The 18,545-nt window shown below is 41.0% G+C and overlaps 1 protein-coding gene across 1 annotated transcript in view; it reads left to right on the top strand.

Moving 5' to 3' along the window:
• VPS26B (VPS26 retromer complex component B) overlaps positions 1–18,545 on the top strand; it is a 106,660-nt gene that overhangs the window by 68,934 nt on the left and 19,181 nt on the right. The window contains exons 2-5 of the mRNA XM_069224451.1: positions 5,053–5,209; positions 13,444–13,608; positions 13,918–14,093; positions 14,296–14,438. Of these exons, the coding sequence (XP_069080552.1) occupies positions 5,053–5,209; positions 13,444–13,608; positions 13,918–14,093; positions 14,296–14,438 (641 nt within the window). The remainder of the gene's footprint in view (positions 1–5,052; positions 5,210–13,443; positions 13,609–13,917; positions 14,094–14,295; positions 14,439–18,545) is intronic.

Here is an 18,545-nt window from a genome sequence, read left to right as displayed (position 1 = left end):
CGTCCATCAATGACTGCATAGAGCATGGGGCAATGATTCAGACCTCTTCAGCCACTGGCTGTCTTGGCTTGTGAGTGATGGCATTTCTCTGTTCACATCTACTTCAGAAAATGAGTCTGCTTCAGTGCTAAGACTGATAGGCAAGACCTTTTGGATTTCTGTTTTTTTCTTTTATAGGCCCCATTTCATTTTGTACTTTCTCCTTTATTTGTTTACATTGTTAAGAGCATACTGCTGCTTACCAGACAGTGCTATTGGGCTATTTGTTTAACATTTATTTCATCAGCAGTGTGCGACATTCTAAACCAGGTGGGCATCATACATTGGTACTGTCACCAGTGTATCATCGTTTTACCATTTTAAAATGGCCAACACGTTTGTTCTAAATGCGCTGGCCATAATAGAACTTTAAAATCAAAGTTATGCTGTGTACAATAAGATTGCATGAGAGCCACTCACAGTTTTGCTTTATGTGATTCAAGCATAGGCCTGCCATGTATATGTGGCAGCATGTATTTGTTTTTCTACTTGTATTGTTTTAATTTAGCTGATATAGACATCTAGCCACAGATTCCTTACTTGAGAATCCTCCTCAGGCGCAAGCCTGGATCCGGAATCTTCTTTCCCCATACCACTTCTGCGTGTCAGAAGAGGGCATCTCACAACTCCCTATCAACGTCATCCACTAGATGTGACATCAGCGTATTCCATATAACTCCCTTGCTGACGTCAGTTCCTTCTTTTTGGCGCTTTCAAGGCGGATCCGATGGCGGTTAGTAGGGCCGTTTGCGGCCTACTTCGCAGAACTGGATCAGTCTGCTTTTTCTATGTGTTGAGGGTTTAAACCCTCTGGGTCCTGTGGATGACAAATGTCGTCTACGGACCGCCACTTCATTTGTATGTGGTGCCTCGGCGAGCACCATGGCGCCGAAGAGTGCAACCCCTGTCGCCCTCTTCAGCCGAAGGTTCTGCTCGAGGGTTAAATGAAGCTTCTGGCGACGTGGATGTTGGAGTCATTCCAGTCTCAGTCAGCAAGGTCTCCTTCTCGGACTAATGCCTATTTGCAGGGCCGTTCAAGGAGCCATTTTCATGAACTCCATTCTCCATCCACGTCAAGAAGTAAGTCTCAACGCAAGTGGTTGAAGTCACGGAAATTGTTGATTTTCACCAGATATGACCTTCCACCATTCCTCGGTCAAGGAGACAAGGTTGGAGTATACTCTGCGTCTCCCTCTCTTTCTAGGAGATTGGGCGACTCTTGAGAAGATGTGTGAATATTACACTTCCCTACATGCTATCTTTGGTGAATTACCTCCCTCCGGAGCACCTGAGGGTACCAAGGAGGTGCAAAGTGCCTTGACTGTGTCCATGGCATTAGGGTCGCCCGTGGCTTCAGTTAAGCGTTCAGCATCAGTTGATGAAGCCATTACGGCGCCGGTGCACAGACCTTTGGGGTTCCCACCTTCAGCGCCGGTATCCGATCAGCCGACTCCGCTGGCACCGCTTATCGAAGTAGAGTCCCTCTCTCCATCTGATGTCGATTTTCGATGTTCTGCTCTACACTCTGTAAATACAACTTGTGATCTTGGACATTTGTCTCATTCTTTATGGAACTCATTAGCGAACATCTTGCCTAAGCTTTTGGACAAAATCAGGAGCACTCTTACTTCTTTGATTCAAGATAGCCAGCAAGCAGCTAAACTAATAATTTGCTGTGGCATAGATACCACTGACTCTACGGGTCAAGAAATGGCTTCCTCAGTTGCGCTTCATTGTAATGTCTGGTTACGTACCTCTGGGTTTTCAGAGCCACTCCAGGCCACATTGCTTGACATGCTGTTTAGTGGTGCCCATTTATTTGGTGCACAGGTTGACTCAGCTATAAGGCGTTTTTATGACAGTAGTGGTGGAGCAGCATTTTAGCTTGGTTTCTCTCTACCTTTTGGCCTAGTTCATAACTACGGTATGTCTAGTAAGGTGTTATTTGTTCATACTTATTCAACAGATGAGCCATGCTTCAGCAGGGTTCTGAGGCTTTTTCAGTTATTTATCTGTCACAACCTAATTACAGTGGGTGTTCCTGCTTTTGGCAGGTGCTATTTTCCTTTAAATTGTTATTGGGCTGTATAATACCCTGGAACCCTGTGAGGGTTTTATGTCTGATGTTCCATGCTACTTTCATTATCGTCATTACTTGGTGTAAAATGATGACTTTCCACTTCAAGTTTGTCAATATGTTTTGCTTTCACTAATGACTGAGCTGACAAAAATCTCTGGACTGCACTTTTTAGTTAAAAGAAGACATTTTATTATTACTTCACCACGAGGTTCCTAAAAAGAGATTAGTAGGTCGAAAGCACACGTTTAAAAATAGTCACAGCAGTGAAAGGAAAATATATAAAAATGATTCTCACCTGCAATGTACACAGCAAATATGTGATTATATTATAGCATAATTACAAAGCAAAGAATAAAGTAAAAATTCATCACCGTAGGGCCTGCCAAGCTTTTCATCTTTCTCATGCCAGCAAGAAGATGACCCCGTTCAGCTGCGAGAAAGAGATATCCACCCTCACGGGACAAGTGTGTATGTCAGGCATTCGATGTCTAATCCTGACCGAGGTCATGGAAATTCCCTCTCTACTGAGCAGGGCCACCTTTTTATAGCTTAAACAACCATAGAAAGAGCCTTCTAGAAGACCCCCTCTCTCAGATGGAAATATTCAAACATGCTGGCTACTGTAGATCAGAGTTGGAAGACAAACATTGAAAATTGGCCAACATTTCAAGGCTCCCTCCCAAGGCCAAACTGTTCCCTGCACTGAAGAAAACAAAAAATATGTACTTTCTTATCATGCTAACTGACTGACTGTTGGGGTTCGGTGAGAAAGAAATACGAAAAAACAAGCTTAGTTTACCATGTGGAAAAACACAGCTCAACTGCAATGTCTAATACCACGATAAAGCCAGTAGGCAGCTAAACTGAATACAAACTGTAATCTGCAACTGGTGAACACTGAACAACTATTATGCAAAGTGGTGCAACACAGTCAGTGGTCAAAAACATCTATTTTCATTGCACAATAACAGTCCCTTAGAGGGTAATCACTTTTTAATATATTTGATATAAAGGTGATATCGTTTACTTTACTCTGAAGAAAAGCTTGTGCTTATCTGTTGTTACCTTTATGGTATATAGTATACGCTAAGTGGATTATTTGAGTAGTTCCTTGTATGCTGGTGAACATAGACCGATATATATGGACACACACCACACCACACCACACCCAAATCTACTGGCAGGAAATGGTTTCAGCAATTCCTGAAGTTTGCTATTCCAATGTTTCTGCTTTTATATGCCAATGGTTGAGATTATCTTCACTAGCTCATTTGATGATACTGTCCTACAGTCATGGATAATGTTTCTTACCCATGTTTTCTTTTGTCTTTATAATATCATTGCTGTGGTCCTTTTCTCAGTTTTGATGGGGTGTTCTTGCATGGATTCACATCCCATTAAGGGAGCAAATAGCTTATTTTTTGTTTTGTTACTTTGTCTTTAAAACACTAATGGATCATATTTACATGGAGTTTTTTTGTTCCATGTTTTTGAACGTTTAGAACTCCTTATACGTGGTTCCGCCCATGAGGTTTATGTCACAAAATATGTTAGGGCTCACCTACGTTCTTATGAATGCCCGGTCTTTTTTAATTCTTCTAGACTGGTTTTCTTCTAAGAACATAGTTGCACCCATCGCGCTTTTCACTGCCTGCTATGCAGACAGTGAAAAGCTGCATGGGGCCGTGGCAGGGGGCCCCAGGGGCCCCGTGACTCCCCTTTCCGCCAGCCTTTTCATGGCGGTTCAAACTGCCATGAAAAGGCTAGGGGGAGGGGGACTCGTAATCCCCTGGGCAGTGCTGCAAGCAGCGCTGCCCTGGGGGATTTAAACCGCTGCAGTCGTAATTCCCAAGGAAGCACCGCCAGGGTTGTAATGACCCCCTTAGTCTGGTTAGAGACTTTCAGTGTTGTTGGGTCACTTCTGACGCACATTTGAGATACTAACATGGATGAGCTCATTCCCATGTTTTTCATGCCTTAAGGTTTTATTTACCTGTGGTTCCTTCAACAGTTTTTGATGTCGTAGAGTATATTATTACTCACCTTAATTATTATGATTGTCTGGTCTTTTTCTCTTGTTCTAGACCGGTTTTAGACTTTTTGGGACTTTGGTATCTGATTCTAACGTAAGGAATCTTCGCTTAGATGTCTCTATCGGATGAACAAGTTACTTACCTTCGGTAACGCGTTATCTGGTAGAGACAGGATCTGGCCGCCGATTCCTTAACGACCCTCCCCGCACTGCAAACAGAGTCCTCTGGTCTCAGAAGATTTTGTTACGATAATCAACACTTTGAATTAATTGTCTTCTGTGCTAGTACACTGTTTCAATAGGCAGTTTATATATGTGGTTCCATGTTTTGAGCATGGAAAATAGTCACAGGAGAAAATGATGTAGTTGAGGGAGTTATATAGACTCTGCTGACATCACATCCAGTAGACGTCGTCGATACGGAGTCATGCGACGCCCTCTTCCGATGCACAGATGTGCTATGGGGATAAACGTTTTTCCAAATGCAGGCTTGCATCTGGGGAGGATTCTAAAGTAAGGAACCCGTGGCTAGATCCTGTCTCTACCAGATAATGCGTTACCGAAGGTAAGTAACTTCTTCATCTAACATATGTTGTTGACTCTATGTATGTTTAATGATGGTTGTGTAAGTGGGTAAAAGCAAGAATGAGGCAGTGGGTAGATAAATGGGATGAGTGGAAAAAATACATGTGAGAGGACTTTAAAAAGTGCCTAAACCCCCTAGTGACTCGAGGCACTTTTGTTTATTAGCAAGACGTTCTGCTTCCATATTTATAATTACTAAATGGTTCTAACATATTTGTAGATGCTCATTGTATCATTCCTCATGAGTATGAAAAGGATGTTCTCTAATATGCTGGTGCAGTTGTTCAATGTTAATGCAACTCCCTTCTTTTCTCAGAGCTGTATTATGACCGTGGGAACCACCACGAATTTGTGTCGCTGGTGAAGGACTTGGCACGGCCTGGTGAGATTACCCAGTCTCAGACTTTTGACTTTGAATTCACACATGTAGAAAAACCTTATGAGTCGTATACTGGGCAGAATGTTAAATTAAGGTAAGAATTCTTTGTTTGAATGCTGAGATTTCATTGCTGTAGCGATTTTCTATTTTGAGCATGCCAGTGAATTAATGATAGACAATTATAATTAAATACAGTATATATTGTTTACTGTTACACTTCTTCAAATAGTTGCTGGTAAACATATTTTTAATCTGATTACAATAATGTTATGAAGAAGGGGTTAGGAAGGGATCTAGTCAACCGAATAGGTAACATATTAAGTGACAGAGGAATGCAGCTGTCATGAACCTCCCAATCTGGTGGACTGGGGGAACACATTGGGTCAGACAGACCTTAGCCCAAAGAGGATGATGTGCATTGCACCCCCTTCAGAGAAAAGGAAACCAGACAAGAACGTTTCTCTTCTCTATGAAAAGTTAGGCTCATCCAGATTCAGAGTGTTATGAGTCAGACAACCCTGCCAGAGAAACTCTCTTCCTCAGAGGGATGTTTGTCAACCTGTGTGAATGTTTACCCTGGTGGCTATATACACAGTAGACACGTGTGTTTGTATTTTACATTCAGCATATAAACCATATGTAGCAGAACGGTAAGCTCAGCAGTCATTTTATAAATCAAGATGAACATTAGACAAACCCTAAGCATATTACATCACACATCTTTACATATTTCACTACTAGAGCACTCTAATCCCTACCGAATACCTACATAGATATGTTACCCACCTCATGGCCGTATTGGCTGAAATATTACTAGTCTGCCTAACTGTTTTATAGCACACTATGTAACTTACCCCTCTGTACCTTCGAAAGCTGTTAGACCTGCAGTTTCATAATGGTGCTTTGGCATGTCCCCATGAGCATTCATTCTTCATGTCCGCCCCTCCCAAATTGTTGGGTCCCCTTATGCCTTTCTCCCCTTTGATGGGGAGGTTTCTGTACAGCCTCTCGTGGCTGCACAAACAATGCCTCCGTTAGACACCTGCTTGAAAGGGAAGCAGCTGTAACTCATTTTTGCTTCCTTTTTCCTTCCATACCTGTTTTGTGGGGATCGGTGGTCTTTCAGTGCTAACGACCACACACAGTTCTCTGGATAGCAGAACAGAAAATTCCTTTCTTGCTTTGTTTTTGTTATTTTTGTGAGCACAGCTAATGGCCATCTGATGGAAGAATAATTTGACAATCTTACACATTCTGTTAGCTAGCATAATCATTCAGAATATTAGTTCACTAAACTCTAAGCCTTCATCACATACAGTCTAATGATTAAAGACCCATTATGTTGAGCTACAATTAGGCCAGGTTTTATGTTACATGTATGTATTACCCAGTGTTAGCGTCTCGGTCCTTAATAAGTAAACTTACAAGGGAATGTGTATAGGTCGATGAACCTTTTGATTCATATAGGGTGTTCTTACCATCGTTTCAGTACAGAATCAATAATTGTCACACAATCAATAATCATTAGTCAAATCTATAATCAATGGAGTCAGTAAAATTCACACACAATGACTCTTAAGCCATGAATAACCACACCTTTTATTATAAGTTTAGTAAGTTTATTTCCCTGTCGTTAACAATACTAAGTCATGAATCTTAATCATCAACTCAAATCAGACTATTTTAATAATGCTTGTTAATCAGCCAGTTGTAGAAAACATGATCTAATCAAAGCTTGAATCAAAAGACATTCTAAGGCATCAACACAAGACATTAGTAAAACTCATTTCAGCAAAACTATGATGTCCATCAAGTTCAGCAAAATGGTCTGTCAACCATTTGTCTCTACAATTTGGTGGTTGTCATGTGAGTAACCTCAACTAACACAGATTAGCATCAGCCTGTGGAGCTTCATGCAAAACAGTTTTAGAACACAAATTTGGAAACAAATCTACCTAAAGAAAAGTATTAAGCCAGCGCAGTTGGTACCTAGAAAGAAAAGGCATAAAAATGCAATTCAGTCATTGTCCTATCTACCTACCCATGGTATGGGTCAGCAAGCAGAATCAGTCTTCGTCCTCAGGTCATCAGTCGATCAGAGAAACATCAGGCTCTCACAAACTACGACAGAATCTCGAATCTCCTCTTCTTCCATCCGTCACTCTAGATCTCTCATCTCGCAATCTCAATCTGTCTAGTTTCCTTCCGTTACGTTGTTATATCAAAGTTTCCCAAACCATCCCCCAATTCCTTAATGGTCAATTAATCGTACATTATTACTCTTCCCAGTGATGTTCATATACCAAATCTATGAATTCTAATATTTCACAGTTCACTTGTCGTTGATTGGTCTGCTTTATGATGTTCTCATCATCCGGCTCGTCGGGTATCAATTTTGTTGCATCTTTGTCTCCAGTCAGTGTCTTCATTGTTCTCGTCCTGGAAAAGTACATCTCATGCACATTACACACGATTGGATACATTACTAGAGACTTCATCTTCTCTCCGTTGGTTCCCATAGAAAGTTTCTGCTATGCATTTTATTAAAACAACAAGCATTTCACAGTTAGTTCATCCTGTCAGCATTTTGTATTAAACGCTAAGAAATACAGCTTTTGCATGAGGCCTGGCAAACTAGGCCAAGACACTCACTAAGTTAAGGCCTACAATTAATAAGCAATAACATAATTTCATAACCCTGAATATGACATATTACTGCATTTTCAATATTTCATATGGATTAATTATATTTGAGTACATTTCGTGAACACTGGTGGCCATTCTTCGAGGTCACATTCTCAAACGTGCACATTATTTTTCTACGATATATAGAAAAATGAATGTCATTATTCAAATTACATAAGCACTCATAAAAAAAATTCTAATTAAGACATCTGGTCAGCACCAGGAAGCTCTGCGACCTATGAAACAGCAGTAACCCTCAATCCACATTTAGTCTATAGAAAAGTCTGCACAAAATTTCAAAGACATTTTGCACACTTATCTTAATCTTGGTATTTCAAGTTTTCTGCAGATTCTGTAAAGGAGAAGCACGCGAAGGGGAGTGCCAAAGTATTAATTTGCTGATAAAATTGCAGCCTTTTTATTAAACAGCATGAAATTTGTGAAGAAGTTACCATGCTACGCCCGCACTGATCTATCAAGTTTCATTCTGATCAATCAGAAAGATGGATGATGTAGGGGCACAGATAAAGGAGTCAATGCAGTTTTGACTTGCTAACATACATGCTATTTCTTACTTAAGATAAAGTAATCATTTGTACTTGTTTTGCTCTGCATGACTTTAATGAACTCTTTAGCCAGTATGTAACCAGTAAAGGTGCTTTCACTTTTTGACAAAGTTTGTATGAATTTTTGTTCTTTTTTGTAAAGAAATGACATGTATGTGGTAGTTGCCAGAAATGTCACTACTGATTAAGAGACCTTGGAATGTAAGACAGTCTTCTTGACATAAAGAATGTACCATACTACACTCACTAGAAGGTGGGAGAAGTTTGTGGGAGAGACTACAATAGATAAATAAGTTTATATAGCAGAGAAAGACTGCTATAAGGGCTGCCTTTGTCAGACTGAACTAAATCCTTTGCATTGAGTCTGTTACTGTAGAACAAGAATACAGTTATTTGAGTATTAGCCTACAACAGTGGCTTTGAAGGCATGTGGCAAGGAGGGTACATTCTGCTGTATGGCAATCCCTGGCTGCATCACTTTTATGGAGAGTCATGTAACAATTAAATGAGGTGGGAGGCACTCCTCGAGTCTGCCTGTGAAGATTTTTTTTTTTTTAAGAGATCTGGCTATTTCAAGGTACCACTATAAGAAATTGGGTTTGTTTGGATGGGTGGAAGCCCTGCTTGGACAATAACCACAATCCATGCAAGGGTAAATTATCCTGTGTTTAACCCACTGATAGCTTGGCACAAAAGCAGTCAAGCATAACTCCACGGCAATGTGTAAAATATTTATGCAGCGCACAAATAGTAATAAAGTGAAAATACAACACAAGAAAAATTGCAAAACAGAAAAATAGAGCACATTTTAATAAATAAAATGATACCAGAACAAGAAAAATCTAATCAGTGGAACCGGAGATATACAATTTAATTTGTTTAAGTAGGAGTAGCACCTAAAAGAACAAAGCGCCAGTTGGTCATCTGGTCATGCTTGATATTAGGAAAGTTAAAAGTTTAGGCTGGCCATGAATGATGAAGTGCGGGCCAGACATAGGCCCCGGTTTAGCCCTGATCTAAAAAAAAGTTAACTCCTCAAACTCTGGTGTGAAGAGATTGGTCTGTAGTTGAAGAGGCCATGAGCAGGGAGAGCATTGCGTATGGTCGTTGCTGTAGCCCGAAGAGGAGGCCTGGTGTTGTGGGAAGTTGTCATTGTAGCGCAAAAATATGGTCAGATATTGCAGACTGTTCTTGCTGAAGCTTTGAGTTGACTGTCAGGGCCGGCTGTCGTTGCTATAGAGGGAAGTGCAGATTTTGTGTTGACGGGCATTTCTTCTTCAGTAGTGCGAAGAGTCTGGTTCACTGGAGCTTCACTTTGGTGGTCATCGTAGGTGGCAGAGTCTTGGTGCGAACAGGCCTGTTCATGCTTGCATAGAACCCAAAAACTCAGGGTTCACCTTTCTTCGCAGGAGAAGCTCAACTAATGCCAACTGAGGGTTCAGGACCTGGGGATGTACTTCTTGGGAATCAGGAACTCACTCCAACAGAGGCCAGCAGGGCACAAGCTGGTCCAGTTGCAGGTCCTGTGGAGAAAGTTAGGTTGGAGATTGCAGTGTGACCTCTAGAGCATGTTTCCCTGTAAGGAGGTAAGCCAACTGATCCTTTGAGTCACTCAGGTTAGCCTGGGATGAGGGGAGCAGGTCTAGTCTTTCTTCTCGGGGAACAGAGCAGTCTTCAAGTAGCAGGACAACCCTCTTGGAGTCAAGGCAGTCCACAAGTAGCAGAGCAATCCTCTGGGGAAAGGCAGGCCTCAAACACCAGAGCAGCCCTGTGAGGAGCAAGGCAGTCTTTCTTTTGAAATGTTCACAGGTACAGGAGTGTATTGTAGAGTAGCTCAAGAGGTCCAAAATGTATACCTGGTACCAGCCTTTGGAGATGGGAGAATCCTTATACTACTTTCACACCTGGTTTTGGAATGTTCTTCCCTTTCCCTCTCGAGGCTCCACGTAGCCTAGGATGACAAAAGACCAGTGTCCGGTTCCTTTGTGTGTGCTGGAGGAAAAGCCCTTTGAAATGTAAATGGGACTGGGCACATCTCCGCCTCGACCATCCTGACAGGATGGCCCACACCTAATCCCTTTTGTTTTGCTGTCTGGAAGGGATATACAACCTCAGCAACAGAGCCATTCACAGTCGTGACCCAGAACACTGTCAGAGGCACAAAATGGCTAGTACAAGAAATCCAGAGATAGACAATCATAGAGTATTAGTACAAAGAGAAACGTTTTGGATTAAATATCTGGATAGCCTTCTGCCCCATGGCCTGAATGACAAATTAGAAATGTCCTGCTTTATTTAGTGTACCCTGTTGCATTATGTACAAAGTCATTAAGATGCTGCAATGTTTTTATTCTGTCTGGGGGCTATTACGTCATTGCTGCTTTTCTTGACATGTAGAGTAGCATCCATGTGTGTTTTTGTGTTTAAAGTGGAAGGCAAGAATCCCATTTGCTTTACATCACAGTAGGGTAATTTGTGTTTACTACGTATGGAGTCAATTATGATGCTACAATATTTGTTTTCTGGTTGCGGGTACATTCACCCTCTGGTGCACAACTTTTGCTAGCATAATGTGTGTGTTTCAGTATTTCAGTTGTCCTATTTCATTTTATTTTTAGTGGGGTCACATCGGGCGCATCATTTGCATCTTAAAAATCATTTGTTTTTTTTGTTGCACTTTTAGTTTCATTTCCAGTCCCTTGCACAAAGAGTACCCATTTTGTGTTTTTAGCAGTGTCTCAGCGCCGTTGAGACTGATCATTCATCACTCAGACTTTGGCAGAACACTTAATAGTCTGTCTTCAGTGTTATTTACATCACCTGGTATGAATATGCGTCTCCAGATGGCAGTGTAGATCTATGTGAGCCGTTCACTTGTGGTTTTGACGGTTTCATTCTCTTTAGCAGGTACACGTTTTATTTTATTTTATCACAGTTGTGCAACAGTTTCGATACTCTGTTGCCCATTGTGTTCATGATGTCGTTGTTTTGACTGTTTTTTTTAAGGGTACCTGCCTGTTACATATCGTTATGTGTACAGCGTGCTTGCCTTAGATTTGGTACAGCGTGGTTTGTGTACGCACTGTTGGAGTCCATGAGTGCCTTCCGTTTGTTTGCCATTGTCGCAGCACATTTTTTGGGACACTGAATGCATGGGTATGGTCACAACATGTCATGTGGAGTTTCGTGGATAATATCATGTTCAAGTTAAGGCAGTGTCTGATGGCATGGTTTTATTTATTTGGAGAACTAGTGGTTTGGGTCGCAAGTCAGCAATTCAGGGACTGCATTGTTTACATCAAGAAAAAGCTCGCCAGTATGTAGCATATCATTCATGCATGGGGTATCACATGCTTTGGTATATTCTTGTTTTATATTTTGACATTTTTGTTACTGCAGTAGTGTTTTTTGTGCTTTCTAAGCATTCCATGCCTGCGTTTCCTGTTTGATTAATGTTTTACAGTTCCCCTGATGAAGGGTTAATACCAAAAATGCAGTGGGATTCAACTCAAGCTGTTTTGAGACACCATGTTTCTTTCTCAAGTGTGAAGCAACACTTGTATTGATTATTGGACAGCATATTTTGTGCAATTTAGTAAATTAAAGTTGTTCACTTCTGTGTCATGCACTGATGACCTGTTGGTTTAGTGTTTCATTGGTTTGAGCTCACTGGCATTTATCTTGTGCGTGCTGGGACTAACGCACATGAGGTGGCTCCAGCTTATACTAACAGTTTTTATTGGGATTTGATCCTATCCAGCACAGCACGTTTAAAGTTCTGCTGTACAAAACTTAGTGCAATTACGTTTAAAACTGCGTGCACAGTATTTGTTTTGTTTGAAAAGGTTTATTCTGCCAGGGCAAAATGAAAGTTTACAGCTGTACTACAAACTGCAATGGCAGCCTCAGACATGTTTAAAGGGCTATTTTAATAGGTGGCACAATGAGTCCTACAGATCCACTAGCATTTAATTTACTGGCACGGGGTTCATGTAGTACTGTATAGTAGGGACCTAAAAGTAAATTAAATTAAATGTGTCAATTGGGTGCAGGCCATTATTACAATGTTTTAGGGAGAGAGCATATGCACGTTAGTACTGGTTAGCAGTAGTAAAGTGCAAAGTCCTAAAGTTAACAAAACCAAAGTTACCAGGAGGGATGAAGGCAAAAGGTTTGGGGTGATCCAGCAGTGAGGGTTAGGTCCATCATCCCACAAACTCTTTACATACCTTTTATTTTGGTGGTGAGTTAGAAACTCAGCTCAAAATCGAAGGATTCTGGTGTCTCCCTTGATTGATAGTGAAAAAATATGGACATATGCAAGTCGCCACAAAAGGAGACAAACTGCACCCAGGGTTGGTATCTTTGATGATATTTGATAATATATATGGGCTTTGCAATTAGTACTTTGGTCTCACCTCTGGCAATGATGTAAGTATGATGGTAAATTGTGTTTGTTTTCAAGGTATGAAACCATAATCTGCCTAGAATCACAGTCACAGGAACTAGTGAATGTTGATCTGATTGTACATAAGATCAAGGCATCTGCTAATTCTTATGCCTGTATATGGTTTGTGTTTATTTTTGGATAAAATAAAAAAAATCAATAAATATTAAAAGAACTTGTGACCGTGAAATAAATGTGTGTTTGTTGTCACTATGTTCGATTTACCTACTGTTAAAATGTTAGTGAGGAGTAGAGTACGGTCAGATATTCCTTAATGTATAAAGCTGTATATTCTTACAGAAAGTGCACTTTCATCGCTGTGCACCTTAAGATCTCACATATCTTTACTGGGAGATGATATAGATGACCTTTTGTAAAGTACTTTTAACATCTTCTCTTTATAGAACGGCAAGCAACTTCTTAAAGGGGTAGTTGAATAGTATATGAATTATAAACTTCAGTTATGTTCTAGAATAACCTTAAATTAAAAACATCTCCTGTGAACGTGAATATGTTTGTGATATTTCTGGCTGTTAAGCGCCTTTCTACTTTATAGTCTAAAAAAAATGTCTCCTTCCTCCACACCTCTCACCACAACCACCATTTTTGATTGCCTCCTTTTGTTTGTAGATATTTTTTGCGAGCCACAATCAGCCGCAGGCTAAATGCTATTGTCAAGGAGATGGATATCGTGGTGCACACACTCAGCACGTATCCAGAGCTGAACTCATCCATCAAGATGGAAGTGGGAATTGAGGACTGCTTGCACATCGAGTTTGAGTATAACAAATCCAAGTATGCTCATCATTAACTGCCTCAATTTAGTTATCTGCCTTTCACAGGGTTTGAGCTCTTAAACAGGGAATTGATATTTGTTTGCCAGACCAGTTTGTAGTTCAGGTTCAAGAGCTGCTCAGTTTGAAAGTTTCTGCTTTCAGAAAAGCTACAGGCTTTCTGGGGTTTGTCAAATCATATGTTAATTTTTTCATGAGCCTGTTGTTGCTTTAAGTAGTTCTTTTGTTGGTAAATATGCTTAGAAACACTTGAAAAGAGATACCTACACAGCTTTGATGTCTACTGTGTTTTTTACCTTTTTTCATTTAGATACCACCTGAAAGATGTAATTGTTGGGAAAATCTACTTCCTGTTGGTTCGGATTAAAATTAAACACATGGAAATTGACATTATCAAGAGGGAGACAACCGGGACAGGACCAAACGTTTACCACGAAAATGATACAATTGCCAAGTACGAGATCATGGATGGGGCACCTGTTCGGGGTGAGCCCCATTTAACCCTCACTGAATGGGCTTGGTAATATAATCATAGAGGAATCCTACATGTGAACTTGTGTATGTGCAGACATTTCCTCTAATCATTTTCTTTCCCAGAATAATGCCCATACCTTTATAGACATTTAGTGACATAGTGTTCAAAAATATTATTTTATTGATTTAATATTTGGGATCACTTTTTCCTCAGGTGAATCCATTCCAATTCGACTGTTCCTGGCAGGGTACGAGCTGACCCCCACCATGAGAGACATTAACAAGAAATTCAGTGTGCGCTATTACCTCAACTTGGTGCTGATTGATGAAGAAGAAAGGCGCTACTTCAAACAGCAGGTATTGTTGAGTTGGTGCTTGTGTTCCCAGCTTTTGTGTAAAAGGTGTGGGGGGGGGGGGGCGTGTGCACTGATGGAAGTTCAGCACTGCCTACATGTTTTTAGTTTATTCTGTTAGTGTCCAGTTCTAGACACCAGTAAATACAATTTGTCCTGAGGATATCAATATTGTTTTGCTTATTTCTATTTTTTATGTCATATACCACTAATAGTCATTATATTATACACATCCTTAAGAGAAGATAAGCAAAATACAAATACCACTGTATTAAATATAATTATTTTGGGACCACCCCAACTGTAAAAGTTCTCACGTGCTTTTGATTACTGTGTACAGCACTTCTATCAGAGGGCATACAAACTTCTCAATAATATAATATTTTTGGTCAAAAGAAAATGTTGATTGCCTCTACCTCAGAACACTTTTGAAAGCCTCTACCTAAAAGTCTTTTTTTATAATACCTTACTACATGCTGCATTTCTGCTGTTTCTATGCTCCATAAATAATAGGTATTATTACCCAGTTAACAATACTTAATTAGCTTCGTTGGGAAGTCTTTTCATGTTTTAAAAAGTTACTGATTAATTTGCTAAGCACGCAGCATTTTGCATATAGTGTACTCTGTTTCACCGGTACCAGCTGCCTCCCTATTCAAAAATGAACAATTGTCACTTTAACCATACATGAGGTAGTTTGTTACAGATCTGGTAATATCTAGTTAACATCATCACAATGACCTTACTAATCAAATAAAAACAATTTTGTCATTTGATATATATAATTTTAATATAGTAAAATCAAAAAGCGGGCTTCCACTTCCAATCAAGCTCAGCCTGCCTCAGTCTCTTTTATTTCAAGTGGTGCTGAAGTAACTACCTACAGCCATCTTGATGAGGAGGACAACACTACATCCCCATCAGGGTGGATACAGCGGCGCCTTGTCTTTTCTAATTTAACTTCAGTTATGACACTCAGTCACCATCATGGATGCAGGAGATTTGCCCAGAGCAGCGGTGGCAGCTTTGTGCTTTTTCTGTGCAGTTGCCCCCTCCAGTGCAGTTCTGAGTGCACTGCCTCTTCTCCGTGCTGCTAGGATTTGTTTTTTCCTTGCTGGATCGAGTGAGTATCATCTCTAGTCCGGGCATGCCAGTCCCGTTGGTAGCTCCCAAACTTAATTTCATCACTGGGGCCAGTAAATTTGTAGATATGGACAGTAGAGTTAGGTGAGCTACTGAAAGCTCGAGCCAGAATAGAGCCACATGTCTGCAGTGGTTCTGCCTCAACTAGAGGGCCTCTTAAAACTTCAGGCCCATGCAACAGCCGAACTTTTACAAGAGACTACATGTCCTAGTGGCTACTGCTGTGATCTTGTAACATAGGGAACAGTGTTTGAATCTTGGCCTCGGCTTTCTGTTACATTAAATGTCTTCAGGTAGGTACAACTACTGTTATCTTAACTGATCCTTAACTGGACCTACTGACCCTGGTGTGCAGTCTCCTGCAATGAATGATCTGAAAATAACATTAATTGAATGCATCATTAATGGAAATTTATGTTGCGCCAATCAGATGTGTAGGGGGAAGGAAGGGCTAGGCCGGTGAAAGTCCACCACCTCCAGTGTAATAATACTACAAGGCCCTGCAGTGCTTCCTGTTGGTAAGTGGTCCGTACCCTCTTTCTCCTCAGTAGCAGACCATGTTCCTGCGAGATCTCTAACTGGTGACCTACCACCCATGAGAGGAACGTATCTGCATGCGGTGCTGACAACATCCCTCTGTTCATTGCTGGCCTTCTACCAGACGTTTGATGCTTCACCAGACTCACCAATAGCCATCCGCCTTTTGAGTTTTTCAACTACCCTCGGTGCACTAGGTCTTCCTAGGTGCTGGCCAAAATAATGCTGCATCTTGTGAACCTTGTATAAATCACATTGGAGAGAAAAAAAAACGTGTGACTAGCTTTGTTAGTTATGAAGCACTTGTATGTTTTGGGCAATGTTTGTGCTATGTAAAACTGCTAAAAACAGTTTGCAGCCTCTGCCTGTCACCCACTCTATAATCTCATTCCTACTGAATTAAGGATAAAGCAATAACCTTTGTGGGAAAGAGACACACTAGTGGCTTAACGAACTGCACAGTAATCAAACCGAACTGAGACAAATGCTTAATATTGCTTTATTTCACCAAGCATCCTTTTTGTTCATTATCATGTATGAAACCAAGTTAAAATATGTGAGTCTCAGATGTGCTGCATATAAAATCCGCTCTTGAGTTTGATGTAAAAGACTACTGTGGTGCTCCTGGCTTCTATTATAAAATGTAGCTATATAGGGTACATGTTAAACCTGACATCTATGGGTGGCCTTACCTCAGACTTTTTAACCTTTGCACCCTGTTTAGTTCTAGTATTTTTGTTTTGTTGGCCTTAGGACTCGGAGCGCTTTACCCCTGCTAACCAGTGCTAACGTGCATTTGTTTCTCCCTTAAAACATGAAAACATTGGCATATCCCCAATTGGCATATTTAATTAATCTGTAAGTCCCCCCACTTAAGTAGCCCTGTAACCATGTCTCAGGCCTGCCACTGCAGAGCTTGTGTGGGCAGTCTAACTGCCACCTGGACTTCGCATTTAAAACATCTTGCCAAGCCCTACACTCCCCTCTTCTCTTACATGTAAGTCAACCCTCAAGCAGTCCTTAGGGAGCCCATAGGGTAGGGAGCCATGTAAGGGAAAAGGCAGGACATGTACTCCCCCTTCTATTCTTTTGAAGGCTGCAGACATTATTGTCTCACCTCTGACAGAAATACTTAATAGCTCCTTGTCTTCAGGCATTCTTCCTAAGTCCCTCAAACATGCTATTATAAAACCTCTTATGAAAAAGCCAAAGCTTGATCCCTCTGCTTTGGACAACTACAGACCTATTGCTCTTCTTCCTATTTTAGCTAAGATTCTGGAGAAACATGTAAATTTGCAACTGACCAGTTATCTTGAGAGTCATGAGCTCCTACATCCTACTCAAATGGGTTTCAGAGCTCAACATAAAACTGAGTCGGCGCTCCTTACGGTGACCGAATCGGCTCGTCAACTTTTAGATCAAGGAGGTCATGTTGCTATTATCCTTCTTGATCTTAGTGCAGCCTTCGATACCGTTGATCACACCCTCCTTTGTGATAGACTCTCCAAGACAGGGCTAGGAGGCATGGCCCTTTCTTGGCTTTCCTCTTTCCTTATAGGAAGATCTTTCCAAGTTTTGGATCATTCTTTTTTTTCTGACGTTGTGTCTCTGACTTATGGAGTTCCTTAGGGCTCTTCCCTGAGCCCAACTCTTTTCAATATTTATTTATCATCTTTGGTCAAAGTAGTCACTCCCTATAATCTTTCAATGGTCACCTATGCTGATGACACCCAATTAGTGGTATCCCTTTCTAGTATTGGGGAGAATCCTCTTCCGCTAATTTGGCTTGTTGTATGAAGGATATCTGTGATTGGATGACCCAATCTAAACTTAAATTTAATGATGGTAAATCGGAAGTACTGATTGTAGGCAACGGTCCCACTGCCTTCCCTTTGGCACTGCATTCGGAGGCTTTTTTTTTAATAAAGATTTTTATTGATTTTGGAAAGAAACAATAGCAAATACAGAGCAACACAACACCCAAAGGAGAAGAAAAAAAAGGGGGGGGGCACCCGTGGGTGCTTTGGGACGGTTGAAATGAATCATTGGCTCCAATAGCACCATCATTAGTAATTACTGGTACACAGTAGCCCCAAACTCTGCTGTTTGAGTGGCGCTTGCACAGCACTAATATTACTGTTAGATTAAACATCCTCTCCTTCACATTCTGGCTATAGCAGATACAGAAACTATGTCGTCTATGCCCATCAGAAGGCCCTCAGCGGGAGCATGTATGCGTAGCTAGTCTCTCCCTCTGGTGTATCAGGTCGACTATTTTTCATTCCATTTACCCCATAACTTGTTATATTTGTTCAGGCATCCCCTGGCTTCATAAACTGGCTTTTCGCACAGAGCACACCAGTCTACACCTCGCCGCCACTTAGCTACAGTGGGCGCTGTGTGGGACTTCCACTCCACCATAATGTCTCTC

This window comes from Pleurodeles waltl, chromosome 3_1 (assembly GCF_031143425.1).
Source record: "Pleurodeles waltl isolate 20211129_DDA chromosome 3_1, aPleWal1.hap1.20221129, whole genome shotgun sequence".
In the NCBI taxonomy this organism is placed as follows: domain Eukaryota; kingdom Metazoa; phylum Chordata; class Amphibia; order Caudata; family Salamandridae; genus Pleurodeles; species Pleurodeles waltl.
This window is presented reverse-complemented; position numbering and strand designations above follow the sequence as displayed.